This window comes from Petaurus breviceps, unplaced genomic scaffold (genome assembly GCF_028583685.1).
Source record: "Petaurus breviceps papuanus isolate PSGF00001 unplaced genomic scaffold, PetGlider_PUasm1.0 190, whole genome shotgun sequence".
In the NCBI taxonomy this organism is placed as follows: Eukaryota; Metazoa; Chordata; class Mammalia; order Diprotodontia; family Petauridae; genus Petaurus; species Petaurus breviceps.
Genome location: NW_027185810.1, coordinates 5,923,947 through 5,937,109, shown reverse-complemented (window position 1 = coordinate 5,937,109; position 13,163 = coordinate 5,923,947). Strand labels below are relative to the sequence as shown.

Below are 13,163 nucleotides of genomic sequence, written 5' to 3'. Positions count from 1 at the left end.
CTATCTATCTATCTATCTATCTATCTATCTATCTATCTATCTATCTACCTATCCATCCACACATATATATACATATACATTTTATGCTTTTCCGAGTTTCTAAACTTTTTTTTTCTGTTGTCTGCTGACCTTTGCATGTCATTTGTTGTGTCTGAAAAACTCCCCAAAATTCCCCATTAATTTCTTATGCTGATCCTCAATATATCTAAACCATGATGGAGAAAGTCATGATGTGGAAGGGGTAACCGTGATTGCATTGCTTCTGTTACGGAGTCTTTGTAATGCTAAAATGAAGCAATGTATGTACATAATTTTTTCTGTAAACCACTAAGAATATATATTATACAAATATATCTTTTGAAGATCAACATTTGCTAATATATATCAAATTGGCTTTGTGGCAAAGAAACAATGAATTATAAAAAGGGATTATAGAACTAAATTGTGGTTGACACTCTAACTAAAGTGTCTTGCATCTCAAATGCAGATGGCCTAACATATCTGTTTCAAAGAAACAAGCCAGCTATTCTCCAGGAGTGCTGGATAGGATGCTCTACAAATATACTCTCATTCAACCAGACTGACTCACAGTTGTTTTTATCAAATCCAACTACATCAGAAAGGGATTTTGGAAAAAAAGGAAACTATGGAGGGGAAAAAAGTTTCAACATTCAGAATAATTCTTTGTAATTAAACAATTAGAGTCTCATTTTATTTCAGAATACCCTTGAAAAATGATCTTTACTATAAAGCCACAACATTATACATATAGACAAAACCTTATTAGCAAAACCTTGTTACATGAGCACTGGTTGTTATAGTACTGTAGAGATATTTGAGATATTTTAAAAATGGAAACAATATACCCTGAAGGCTGCAATATATGTGAATATATATACATATATGAATTCATATATATACATATATATGCATTCTCATTACTACTTCTGCAAGCATGTCATTAAGATTTCATCATCACAAAGTATTATTACATGTGATCCAAAAAGTAGGCAGATTTTTCTGTGTTATGAATTGAAAATACACAAATGCATACCAGGTCTATCTCAGTGCTGAAAAAAGCATGGTCTACAAGTGCTACAAAACTGAACTGGGAGCCCAAACCAGAATCAATTCCTTAGGCTTTGATAAGTTATTAATAAAGGAGAAATCTATGGCTTGTTATGTGCATTTCAAAGGCTGGTTTGTAAATTTTATAAGCAGAAAAGTAGTACAATATGCAAAACAAATTGAGTCAAAAGTCTACATAGGTATGAAATGACCTTAAAGTGGTAAGTCATTTACAAGGCATCTGATGCTTAATAGGTACCAAATTAAAAAAGAACTTTTTTTCTTGATCTGTAGAACAAGAGTGTGAGGTATTATGTGTAAAATAAACTACCTCCCCCCACCAAATAATAAGACAGAAGGCACAAAAATGAAAACTCTTCTGGTGATGGGGCAGAATTTTAAATAAATGAGTGTATTTTGTAGAAGAAGAAACCCAGAATTTTACTTTCAATCTTCAGTAACTAAGAGGGAGGTCCCAGAAACTATAAATTGGCATCCAAAGGTGGACTTTCCCTACATATTTAATAAAAAGTGTGATAAAATAGTGGCAGATACATTTCTACTGGCAGATATGTTTTTGCTGAAATGCATACTCTAGATGACAAAATTTAATGCATAGTTACAAAAAAAAATCACACTTTCCTGGGCACATTTTCACTGCATTATACATAATTTGGCTAAAAGGTAAAAATCAGTATCTTATTAATATTTTTCAACTAGTATTAACATAAGAATGGAATGCAACAGAATATGATTGTACAACTGTATCATGCAATATTCTGACTTAATCATTATGCCATAGCCAATGCTGTGAGGGGAGTGTATTTTTTCTTTAAGTCTTTTATGTTCACATGGCATCTTTAGGATCAAAACTATAAATGAATGCAGATTGTGAGGCGATTTCAAAGATTTCAGAATGCCTAATAAAGCGTGCTGGAAATATCCCTGTTCCTAGAGTACACAGTGGTTGCTTGAAGGCCCAAACTACAGCCGTCTCGGTTGCTGCTACTTCTAGTCCTTTGATGCTGCTATCCTTTATTCAGGTGACCTGTGGGTATTAAGGTCATGGGGTTCTGTGTCCAAAGGAGATTATCCCATAATTTCTGCAGGTTCAGTGACCAACTTGGAGCCATCCCATGCTGTCTTGAACTGTTCAGGAACAGGAAATTCTTTCTGGTAGAGGGATAACAAGAATGCTGGTTAAATAAATGAAGGTTGTCTTATGTATACAAATAGCTGGCATGAGATTAATGTACATGATGGGTAAAGAGTTTATATCTAAGGCAAACCTGAGTCACAGAGAGGTGCTCTGTACCACTTTCCAGAAGTCATTTCAATGTCACACAGAGAGAAAACTTGTTTTTTTCCGAGTCAGGTCATTAGTTATCTATTGTACAAATGTTCTTCACCTACCCTTTGGCTTGGGAAGAAAATGTTTTGAAGCTAACACGCAAATCAGTTTCCCACTTCCCTGTTGACACTCCCTTTTCTCCTTCTGTCTCAATCTGGGATAAACGGACATCAATACATAAAAAAAAAACCAGAAAAGAAAGAAAAAGTAGGAGCAAAGAAGTTTTACTGTTCTTTTTCTTGGATACTTCTTGGGTACTTCATCTAGGGGTCCCAGTTAAGGAAATGAGCATCTATATGTCTGGCCTCTGGCCTCCCTCAATTATCATTTGGGAGTCACTAAAAATGTTGCAAGAGACCTGGACCACATGTTTTTTTCTAAAATGGATATTTTGCTAAATCACAAAGCTATATTTAGCTGAAGGCAAGTCAGATTTCTAATCAGGCCCCTTCTTTTGAGTATGCATATATGTATATATTTTTATTGAAAGTATTTGTTGAATGGCAGCATTACCTTCAGTACAGCCAACAGAGTCTCCAAAGGGGGAACTCAAAGAAGCCACATCTTTAATATTCTAGAAGAGTGGTTGGACCAGATGGCTTCTAAGGTTCTGTCTGGCTCTTAATCAAAGATCCTCAGCAAACTTTTGTTTCATCTTGTTGAAGTCAGAACAGTAAATGAGGTTCATTTTTTGCTATCAAGTCACATTTCTCTGTTACTGTGTGAATTACCAATATCCTCTAGGTGAGCTCAATTTTCCTTTGAAAGGAGTCATTGCTCTTTGAAACTATTGTTCCTACTATAAATGAGAGATGTACCCAGTTCAAAGTATATGGGGCTGAGGTGGAAGGGGGATAGAAAATAAGATATGAAATATTATGAGAAGTCTTAACCAACAGAAGAATGTATAGAATGTAAACTGGTTTGACACTCAAGTCAATGTGAATTTTTCCACTTAGGTCAAAGCACATTTTGCTTTTGTTTTTGAAAGCTGCAGCCCAAGTATGTGTGGGAAGGACACAGAGAGGAAGCGATGGTTTCTAAGGGGAGTGTGAGACTTTCTGCCACCTGCAGGAGCAGTGCTGGCCATGCTTTTGTCCTCACTGGGAATTCCCTCATGCTTAAGGGAGGTTAGTTGTGGCGAACTGTTGTTTCTAGGAAAAAAACAAAACTTAACAGTAGAGACTAGATCAAGTATATCAGCCTGTGTACTGGCTCCTTATCCACTGAAAAATTGATTAGTAGATCATGATTAACTGGAAGATTTTCTTCCAGAGGATGTCATGCTAAGAACTCCAACTTATTTATCTTTTTCCCATATAATAACTTCATATTTATATAATTCTTTAAGGTTTAAGGATAATATTTGTAAAATATTTTGCAAACCATAAAGTACCATTTTTATTATCATTTAAGCAATTTAGATACATATTTTGGGCTTACTGTAGCCTATTACCAACTGTGACTTGTATGAAGTAAATAAAATAAATGACATCAAATTGAAGCTATGTGGTCAGAGATGGAGATGGATTGGCCATGTAGCAAAAATGAAGGGTCACAGCTGGATAGCTTGAGTGTCTCACTGATGCTTACATAATGTTTAAAAACATCTAGAAGAGGGCCTCTATCACGTTGGGTAGACCCCACAAGGAGAATTAATGGGAAGACACAGAAAAGTCACACAAGAGAAGAAAGTATGGATGAACTGTGAACAGCGCAACTGAAGGCAGCACCTACATCAGAGAGATCATTGGTTCATGGAAGTACTGGAATGTGAGCTCAGAGGTGAAAATATGTTTAAGTAAAAGTATGCATGTTAACTGTAGTGACTAAAGAAAGATCTCAGCAGTCTATACACTTACATAATCGCCATTCTGTGGAATAAGTATGTTCATTTCAGATGACTTGGCACTCACAACCTCACAGTCTAAAGCTTCTTCACTGAGGTATATATGGCAGCCTTCTGTCTTATTAATTGAAATTGTTGGCACTTTCCCCATAACCTGCAGTTGAAACAAATGAATAAAACTGTAGTGCTATAGAAATGCATGTGACAAATATTAACACATTCCAACATAAAATTTAATAAGCCTTAAGCAAACCTCATGAATATTTGGACAAGGGCAAAAGTATATAGTTCAGTGGTGGGTTCAAAGGGATCATAAGAAAGAATTTTCAAAACTTAAGATCCCCTTCCTGAAAAAAGGAGATGGAGGTCCTCCTATTATGGCAGCCACTGTGTCCAGAGGGAGCTTAACACTTATCTCTTAGTAGGACTACAATGTTGATGAACAAATGGATGCATAATGAATATGTTTTCATAGATTTAAAAGTTTTCCCCATATATCTTTGTCAAGTTTGAATGAACACAGATATTAAATATTGTCATTTTACATAGTATTAATAGTAAATAAATGATCCTTGAACATGATAGCTGACTAATAATTTTATGAGCCTACTAAAAATAAAGGAGAAGGATGATCTTTCTTAGAAAAGTCTTATGTTAGATGAAGACACTTCGTCTGTCTTATGAGGTTAATGTGACAATTAAATGAAATAGTATACATTTAGGTACTTTGAAGATAATAAAACTCTCTCTTAGTATTGGGCTTTATTTTCAGAAAGCTGGTTAGGGAAGAAGGGCAGTGGTAGGCCATTCACAGAACAGGCTCCAATGTACACAACAGGAGAATAGATGCTGCGTATTGTTTGCAAATATTCAAGTGCCACCCAAAAATTCTGCTTAGTTTTAAGTTTCTTTCAAACAACCAGGTTTTAGAAATCTCTGAGTTGTTCTATAGTAGAGTCAAATGTTTTCTATCCTACCATATTACAGTTCCATAATTTTCCTTCTTGAAATGGTAATTAAAGTGATAAGGAACTTCTCCTCTTTCATCCTAAAAACAATGCTGAGTTGCCAATTGCTAAACTCATGTAGATGGCACTACAGATGTCAAGAATTCTCTTGGGGAAACTCAGTCCAAGTACAAAAAAAGAAAAAGAAAAAGGAGAGGTAGTTTAGGGTCACAGAAATGACAGGGCTTTCCATGACAAATAAAAAAAGAAATCCAGAATTGGACAGCACCAACATTTCAGTAATTTTTGTCTTAATTTCTTTAGTTTAACAGCAGCAAAGAACATCAATATGCATAACACTGGGCAGAATTTTGCAAATGCCAGGACCATGGATGAAGAAATAAGAGTGAGCATCAAACAAATAACTTATGGGAGCAACTTTCTGTTTAATCACCACTCTAAATTTAATTTTATGATATAATGGTAGCTTAATGTACCAAGCTTATAATTCTGACACCCTCAGATGGGTTCTCCCTTATGAATCTGGGCAGGCTGGATAAAAACAATTTTAGTTACAGAGAAGAAATCATTTTTCTTTTATCCCTTTTTTATATTCTGAGGTGCATCCACATTTATGATTATATCTCTTTGGTATTATTAGTTTGTGTTTACAAAGCATCTATTGCCTTTTTGATTCAATCTTTGAGGTGATTAAATAAGCATAGGTATTTTAGCAAACAGAGATGTATTTTAAAGCTTCCTCACCCACCCCATTCTCCAAGTGACATCTATATAATAGGAATAGTTTTTCCATGCAGACATTTAGAGAAAGAATTCATCACTACTGATGGATCAAACTCATATCAGCACAATCCTGTCTACCTCCTAGGGAGACAACACAGAAAGCTGATATTCTCTTACTGTTTCATTGATTTTTGTTCCTTTTTTGTAGAGACTGTGAGGGAGCCTAAAATAGATTTATTTATTCCTCTCAATATAGGGTATAATTTTTCTGTAATTGTTTCCAAGGTTTTCTAAAATAATCATATGAAGCTGGGTATGGAGAGCATCCCTGCCATCTTTGCTATGGGGGAGGCTGAGGATGGTGGATCTCCCAGAGTTCGGGAGCTCTGAACTGCAGTAGGAGTAAAAGACAACTGGGTGACCACACTAAATCTGGCACAAAGATAGTGGGCCACTCGACTGCCTAAGGAGGAATGAACCAGCCCAGGTTGGAGAGAGAGTAGGTCAAAGCTGTCAATCAGTGGTCTGATCAGGTATTTGACTGCTGCACTTCCAGTAATGATACCACAGATTTCCCCCCTACTACCTACTGATGTCTGGATGTGAGCCACAGCTGCCTGTTATTCTATTTTGTGGGCTCATGGGATGGAGAAAATGTATAAACTAACTACTAATATGTCACTTGGCTGAGAGATCACTTGAATACCATGTAAACCAGAAGAAGTTTGGGAGAGGCCAACTTTAGTTTAAAGTTAAAGTCCTCTCTTATGAGCTACATTCAGGGTAGAGAGTCCTGTTAAGAAACCTTGGTGACCAGATTCTGGAAGAGTGGAGGGCCATCACTTACCAAGCAGCTAAAAGACTGGGTAATCTTCCAGTCTAAAAAATAGTGCCAGAGAATGGTGGAGGCCCTACAGAGAAACTGTTTACATCAAGGAGTTCAATTCTGGTAATCAGAAACACAAGAGCAATGGAGAGATAAGGAAGGGAACTTAAGAAGGGCCCATCCAACAGATGCAGAAGACAGCTGGTGCCAGACAATGGGTCATATGGGAAGAATGTGACTCAAAATTTAGCTTAAGAGGAAACTGAGCGTTAGGGAGGCTTGACCAACCTGCCTTAGCCAGAAAGGAACCTCTATCCATATGGGAGATGGGGCTGACATTGGAGTCTAACCCGTTCCTGAAACTCCACTTGTTGAGGCCTCAAGGAAATTAAGTATGACTCATTAGGGTCAGGTGCAGTCAGATGGCACCAAGGATAGAGTGCTGGGCCTGGAATCAGGAAGATCTGAGTTTAAATCCAGCTGCAGACACTTACTAGTTGTGTGACCTTGGGCAAGTCACTTTACCCTGTTTACCTCAGTTTCCTCATCTATAAAATGAATTGGAAAAGGAAATGGCAAACCATTCGAGTATCTTTCCAAAGAAAACCCCAAATGGGGTCATGAAGAATTGGACACAACTATAAAGGACTGAACTCATTAAGGTCATTCTATGCTATGGGTGGGGAACCTGTGACCTCACTGATACATGTGACCTTCTAGATGCTTGGGTGAGGCCTTCTGACTAAGTCCAAGTTTTACAGAACAAATCCTTTCATTAAGAGGACTTGTTCTGTGAAGTATGGATTCAGTCAAAGGGATGCACTTGAGGACCCACATGTGGCCTTGAGGCTGTAGTTCCCCACCCCTGATTTAGGCCATCTATGATCCCAGAATTGGGAATATAGGGCAATTGGGAGTGCAGAAGGGAAAGTTTTTTTTTTTTGCCTTTTGGAGGGCAATTGGGGTTAAGTAACTTGCCCAAGTTTACGCGGCTAGGTTTTGTGTGTGTGTGTGTGTGTGTGTGTGTGTGTGTGTTTAGTGTCTGAGGCCGGATCTAAACCCAGGTCCTCCTGACTCCAGGGCTGGCACTTTACTCACTGTACCACCTAATTAAAAAAAATTAATTATATTACTGTAAAAGTGCCAGGATTATCCATATGCTGTTCCTAGGGTAAAGGGTGAGTAAGTTGCACATATAGCAAGACAACACCCACTGATGGAATGTATCTAATGTGTATTTGGTATGAATGAAACTTTAACGTGTAATGCTATATGCCATATATTTATTTATGACCTTTGTATTGGGTCTAGTTCATGCAACTTTAATTTGGATGTGATGTACTATGCGTCTGCATACAACTCTACACCTAGTATAACTGATAATGCATATTAAAATAAATCATACTACATATCATACATCATAATATGCATACTAAAGAACATTTTATGCTTTGTGCACACAGGTAACCTTATGTACCCAGTATGATTTACAGAGATTGCACTTTTTTAAAACTGGGAGATGAGGAAGTAATTCAGGGTCAGATGATAAGTCCATATTTTTTTGGATTCTGTGTAGCAAATTGTAAGTAAGGTGAATTTTAGTGTAATTAAGGTGGATTTTAGTATGTGCAAAGTGGATTTTTGTTATTATTTCTTAAAGTTCAGTTTCCCAGGATCCATAGCCATAACAATCTCTTGTTCCCAGGTATTAGATATGAGTTCCTACAGTGAGGGTTCAAAATATCTCCACTACGCTTGTGCAGCATTATATAATGATAAATAATATAAATATCCACTGTGACTGCGCAGTGAGATACAGGGATGGGGTGATGTAAACTTGTGAGGCTACTGCTGGCAATATGCCCTCTTTGTCTGTTGCCCTATAAAACAGGTGGTCAGTGGTCAGTGAATGGGGAACCTTAGGGTTGAATGCACAAGTCCTGTGTGTGCCTTGATCGGCCCCTATCAAGGCTTGGGGGGAATCTGTGTTTGGTCAACCAACCTCCACTGAGGCTTGATGGGATTTAGGGATGCACAAGTTGTTCTTGTTTTGACCCCACTGAGATGTAGGGGTAGTTGCTCCCCTCCCCTTCTCACTGGCCCCTGCAAGAAGGGTGATTAGGGAATGCTGTAGGAGCTTATTACATTATCAGCAATCCTCTTCTGAGAAAACTAGACTAGACTAATGTAAGATTATCAACCCCTTCTTAGTATCTTTCGTGTCTGACCAGATCAAGAGTGAACCTGTGCTAGCAGCCCTCCTGTATGCTGTGTTTATTTGTCTTATACAGACCCAAGGCCTCCTGACCAGGCCTCCTTTTCTCAACAGTCCGGTGCCTAGGAATAGGGAACATTTCATCATGAGAAGAGATGAAAATTCTGGGAAGGGGAAGAAGGTGGAAGAACTCAAGAGGACTGCAAGGAGAAAGAGAAAAAATGTAGTGTCTGGAGATTCCTGAGTTGCCAATGGTAGAGAGTCTAACTGGAGTGGGGCCACAGATTGACTTTTGGCTATAGGCAGCTACAAAGATGTGAGGCAATAGAAATGTACAGACTGATAATGGCTGAAGTTGGGGCAGATTAACAGTCAATAGCTATAAGCAATAAGGTTTCTGGCAGTGAAGGCCTTTCACTGTCTTCTCCATTTTTCAGGCAGGAAATAAATGGAACTTATTCATTTGGCTACAGTGGAAATGCACTCATTTGGGAACTGGATGTTCCAGTTAAAACCTATTTTTCCTTTACTTCCTTCTCTCCCTCCCTTTATTTCTTCCTTTATTCCTTCCTTCCCTCCATCCCTATGGTTTGCCTAGGTTTCTATTTGTGCCATCTCTGCAGTTATGAAATAACAGGTGTCCTGACTCTAAATACCAGGCACTTTCCTGCTGCCATTCACTGTGCCTCTTCCTAGCATCACGGCATCATGCAAGGAGGGAATGTGTGCTTTTCTGTTTTGTGCTGAAGCTTACCTGGATTTGAATATCCTTGGAATTGATCACTTCCACAATGCCCACAACATCATCAAACACAAGGCCAAACTTCTTGCAATTGTCTGGGAAAAAAAACTCCACAAAATATATGGGGTTGCTTTTGTATGAAATGAATTATCACAGAAACTCTATAAAATCATAGGTCTACCCTACCAATGGTGATGGAATTTATTTTTCCTTTAATTTGTAGTGTTGATTTGTTACATTTGAAAATGTAAGCCACTTGTTTCAGCTCAGTGTCTGAAATCACAAGGTCACTGCTGTTCTCTTGATATTCCTAAGGGAAAAACAGACACAAACATTATATGTATTAATATATAGATGGGTAAGTCCCATTGATTGTTGAAATGCACCCAGACTTTTGCATTTCTTTTGTATCTTCTCTCTTTCAGAACCTCTTCCATTGGGACTTTTACATTTTCGCCCTGTGGATGGGGAATGTTGCCATCATTGGTTGGTTATCTGGTTGCCTTCTGGAGAATTATGTTCTTCACTTCCATTCAGAAGAATTGAGAGTATTCCCCATGCTAGCTTGAGTCTGATAAGCATACACATACATAGACCATGGGCTGGCTGTTTTCTTTTTACCCTCTTGCTGATGAGCTAGACTGGGCAAAGAAGCTAATAGGTGAGCAATAAATCTTGTGAAAACTGCCCGATTGGGTGGAAGTGTGAATGTTAACCTTCTAAAGGTTAAATCATTTGGAAATTTGGTTTAGGGAAAATCTCTACGGAATTCCATGGCCTTAACAGAGCCATCAACTCTCATCTATATTCAGAATGTTGTACTTCTGCTACTTTTATTTCTGTTATCAATGTTTTTTTAACCAACAGAATCTGTTTTCTTTCCCTCTCAATCTCCACACCATTGGGGAAAAAAAATTTTATGCACTAAATATGTGTAGTAAAGCAAAACAAAGCAAATTTCCTCATTTTCCTTGCAAAAATATGTCTTATCTGCACCTTGAAACCATCACCTAGCTCTCTTAGGAGGTGAATAGAATGTTTTACCATTGGTTCTCTGGAATCATGGATGATCATTGCATTTATCAGGGTTCTTACAGCTTTAAAGTTATTTGATTTTTTTACAATGTTCTGTTAATGTATAAATTATTCTTCAGATTCTGTTAATTTCATTATCAGTTTGTAAAAGTCTTCAAAATTGTTCATTTTCATATCATTGATATTATAGTATAGATTCTGCAATTTCTTTATGGAGAAATCCTTGCAAGTTGTGGATGCTATAGAGGGATGTGGTCACATTAATTCTGTGGCAACATAACAGGTAATAAACTTGTTAAGGTAGAACAAAATGTCTTGAATACAGTCACTGAAAATGGTTTGGTACCTTGTCTTCTTGGTCTCAATCTGTGTGGACTGGATAACTATTAATACAGCTGTACTTACCACTCTCCATTTCTTTCCTTCCAGCTCTAACACAGGAGGATGGTTCTGCTGCAAAGGGAACTGGGGAGATATGGAACTTGGATTGTGCTTTTTAGTAGGAGAATGAGTTTGTCCTCCTTGAGCCCTCAGCTTGGGATTCTTATGTGTCTTCTGATCATCAGACACATGTCGGAGTCCTAGAAAAACAAACTCATCAACAGGTATCCTAATACCTTGTGTAAAATGGAACTATTTTCTTCTACTTTGAAGAACTGTAAGAAGCCACGATTTGAGCAGAAGTGACATAATTTTATGATGTTGCTCTAAATATATCTTATTAGGGTCACCTATTCTTATGCAAACTCCACGGGCCTAGGTTTGGGCAGCATTTAGTTATTATTGAGTTGTTTCATTTATGTCTGACGCTTCATGACCCCATTTCAGGTTTTCTTGGCAAGGTTATTGGAGTTGTTTGCTATTTCCATCTCCTGTTCATTTTACAGATGAGGAACTGAGGCAAACAGAGTTGAGTGACTTCCCAGGGTCACAGAGTTAGTAAGTGTATGAGACCAGATTTGAACTCAGCTAGATGAGTTTTCCTGATTCCAAGCCCAGTGCTCTATCCACTGTACCACCTAGCTACCCACAGCATCTAGAGGTCTAGGTAATAGCCTCATCAGTAACACTATCAATTGAAACACCTTTGCCTAGAGCATCTAAAACTGATGGGTAGAATTTCAGGTTTTCTAGGTACACATCACTGAATGAAATGAAAAATAGTGACATGGCTAATACTTTTATTTATATGAAGGTAAAACATTTCCTGTCTTACTAATTTAGAGTATGCCATTAAAACTCTACTAGACCAATAAATCCAACTTCATTTCACAGATGAGTAATCTGAGGTCTGGAGAGGTGAAGGGTTTTTCAAGAAGGGCCAGGACCAGAACATTTATCTGTTGACTAGTTTACCCTTTTCCCTATACACACTATTATCTGTGCAAAACAAAAATATATTATCATGTACTTTTCAGCCTTTAGCAATTTGTTACTGAAAATTAAATAGCATATATTAATCCCTTTAATGTACTTTTTAATCCAGCAAGACCAGCCTTTTTGCTGTTCCTCACACAGAATCTCCCCCATCTTTATCTTGGCACAATTTGTTCCTCACACCTGGAATTCATTTCCTTCATTAACCATGCTGGAACACAGTGAGATGGGATTCTTGTTATAATTTTTCAATTATTGTGTACGCTCCATGATAACAATCATACTACATTTATTAATCCCCCTGGCAATATTTAGTTGCTGTCTGGATTGCAGAGGCAAAAGTCAAAAGCATCAGAGGTTTATGTAATATGCTAATAACTGGCAAATTTTGAATTTGGAGCCCCTGAAGTCTGATCCTAACTCTACTGAATTACTTTACCCATAGGAGGGGAGTGTTTTTTTTTTCTTCCAATAGTATTTGCATGTGTGTATGGCATGAGAATAGAATGATTCATTTATGCCAACCAGGGATCAGACTAAGCAGCGATGAACTCTAGGAAGACTTGTACACCTGGTGTTACTAGATAGGACTGATGAGCTTATTGTTGTTGTTCTCTAACCTTTAGTAATTGCCTCCCCCTGGTTAAGCTGAGCAAATAGAGCTGAGCGTGATGGTGAGGACTCTTCTTTTCTGCTTTCATTATCAAAGATTGGAGGTGGTCCTGGAGGTGGTGGAGGAGGAGGAGGTGGGGGCACCCCCTGCCCACTGGAGAGGACAGACAGTGCTGATGAAGGGGATGCTACTGGACCCTGTGGAAAGAGAGAAAAAGAAGTGGATTTAAAAACACTTTTTGCTTTACGATTTAAATCTTCGGCAGCTAGACTTTTGCCAAGAAAAGACTCAAGAACTACTGGCACTTGAAAGAGTGAAGCTCATTAAGGGATTCTCAGTAATATAAACCCATGCAGAAAGTGTGTGTGTGTGTGTGTGTGTGTGTGTGTGTGTGTG

At 37.9% G+C, this 13,163-nt stretch overlaps 1 protein-coding gene across 4 annotated transcripts in view; it reads right to left on the bottom strand.

Annotated features, from left to right (window-relative positions):
- Positions 1 to 680: 680 nt before the first annotated feature.
- The window catches only part of CAP2 (cyclase associated actin cytoskeleton regulatory protein 2), a 157,729-nt gene continuing 145,246 nt past the window's right edge, over positions 681 to 13,163 (bottom strand). For all 4 annotated transcript variants that reach the window (XM_069092464.1, XM_069092463.1, XM_069092466.1 and 1 more), the window contains 6 exons: positions 12,775 to 12,964; positions 11,183 to 11,358; positions 9,929 to 10,052; positions 9,755 to 9,837; positions 4,282 to 4,422; positions 681 to 2,241 (listed from right to left, as the gene is read on the bottom strand). In XM_069092464.1, coding sequence (XP_068948565.1) covers positions 2,158 to 2,241; positions 4,282 to 4,422; positions 9,755 to 9,837; positions 9,929 to 10,052; positions 11,183 to 11,358; positions 12,775 to 12,964 — 798 coding nt within the window. In that variant the 3' untranslated portion in view covers positions 681 to 2,157. The remainder of the gene's footprint in view (positions 2,242 to 4,281; positions 4,423 to 9,754; positions 9,838 to 9,928; positions 10,053 to 11,182; positions 11,359 to 12,774; positions 12,965 to 13,163) is intronic.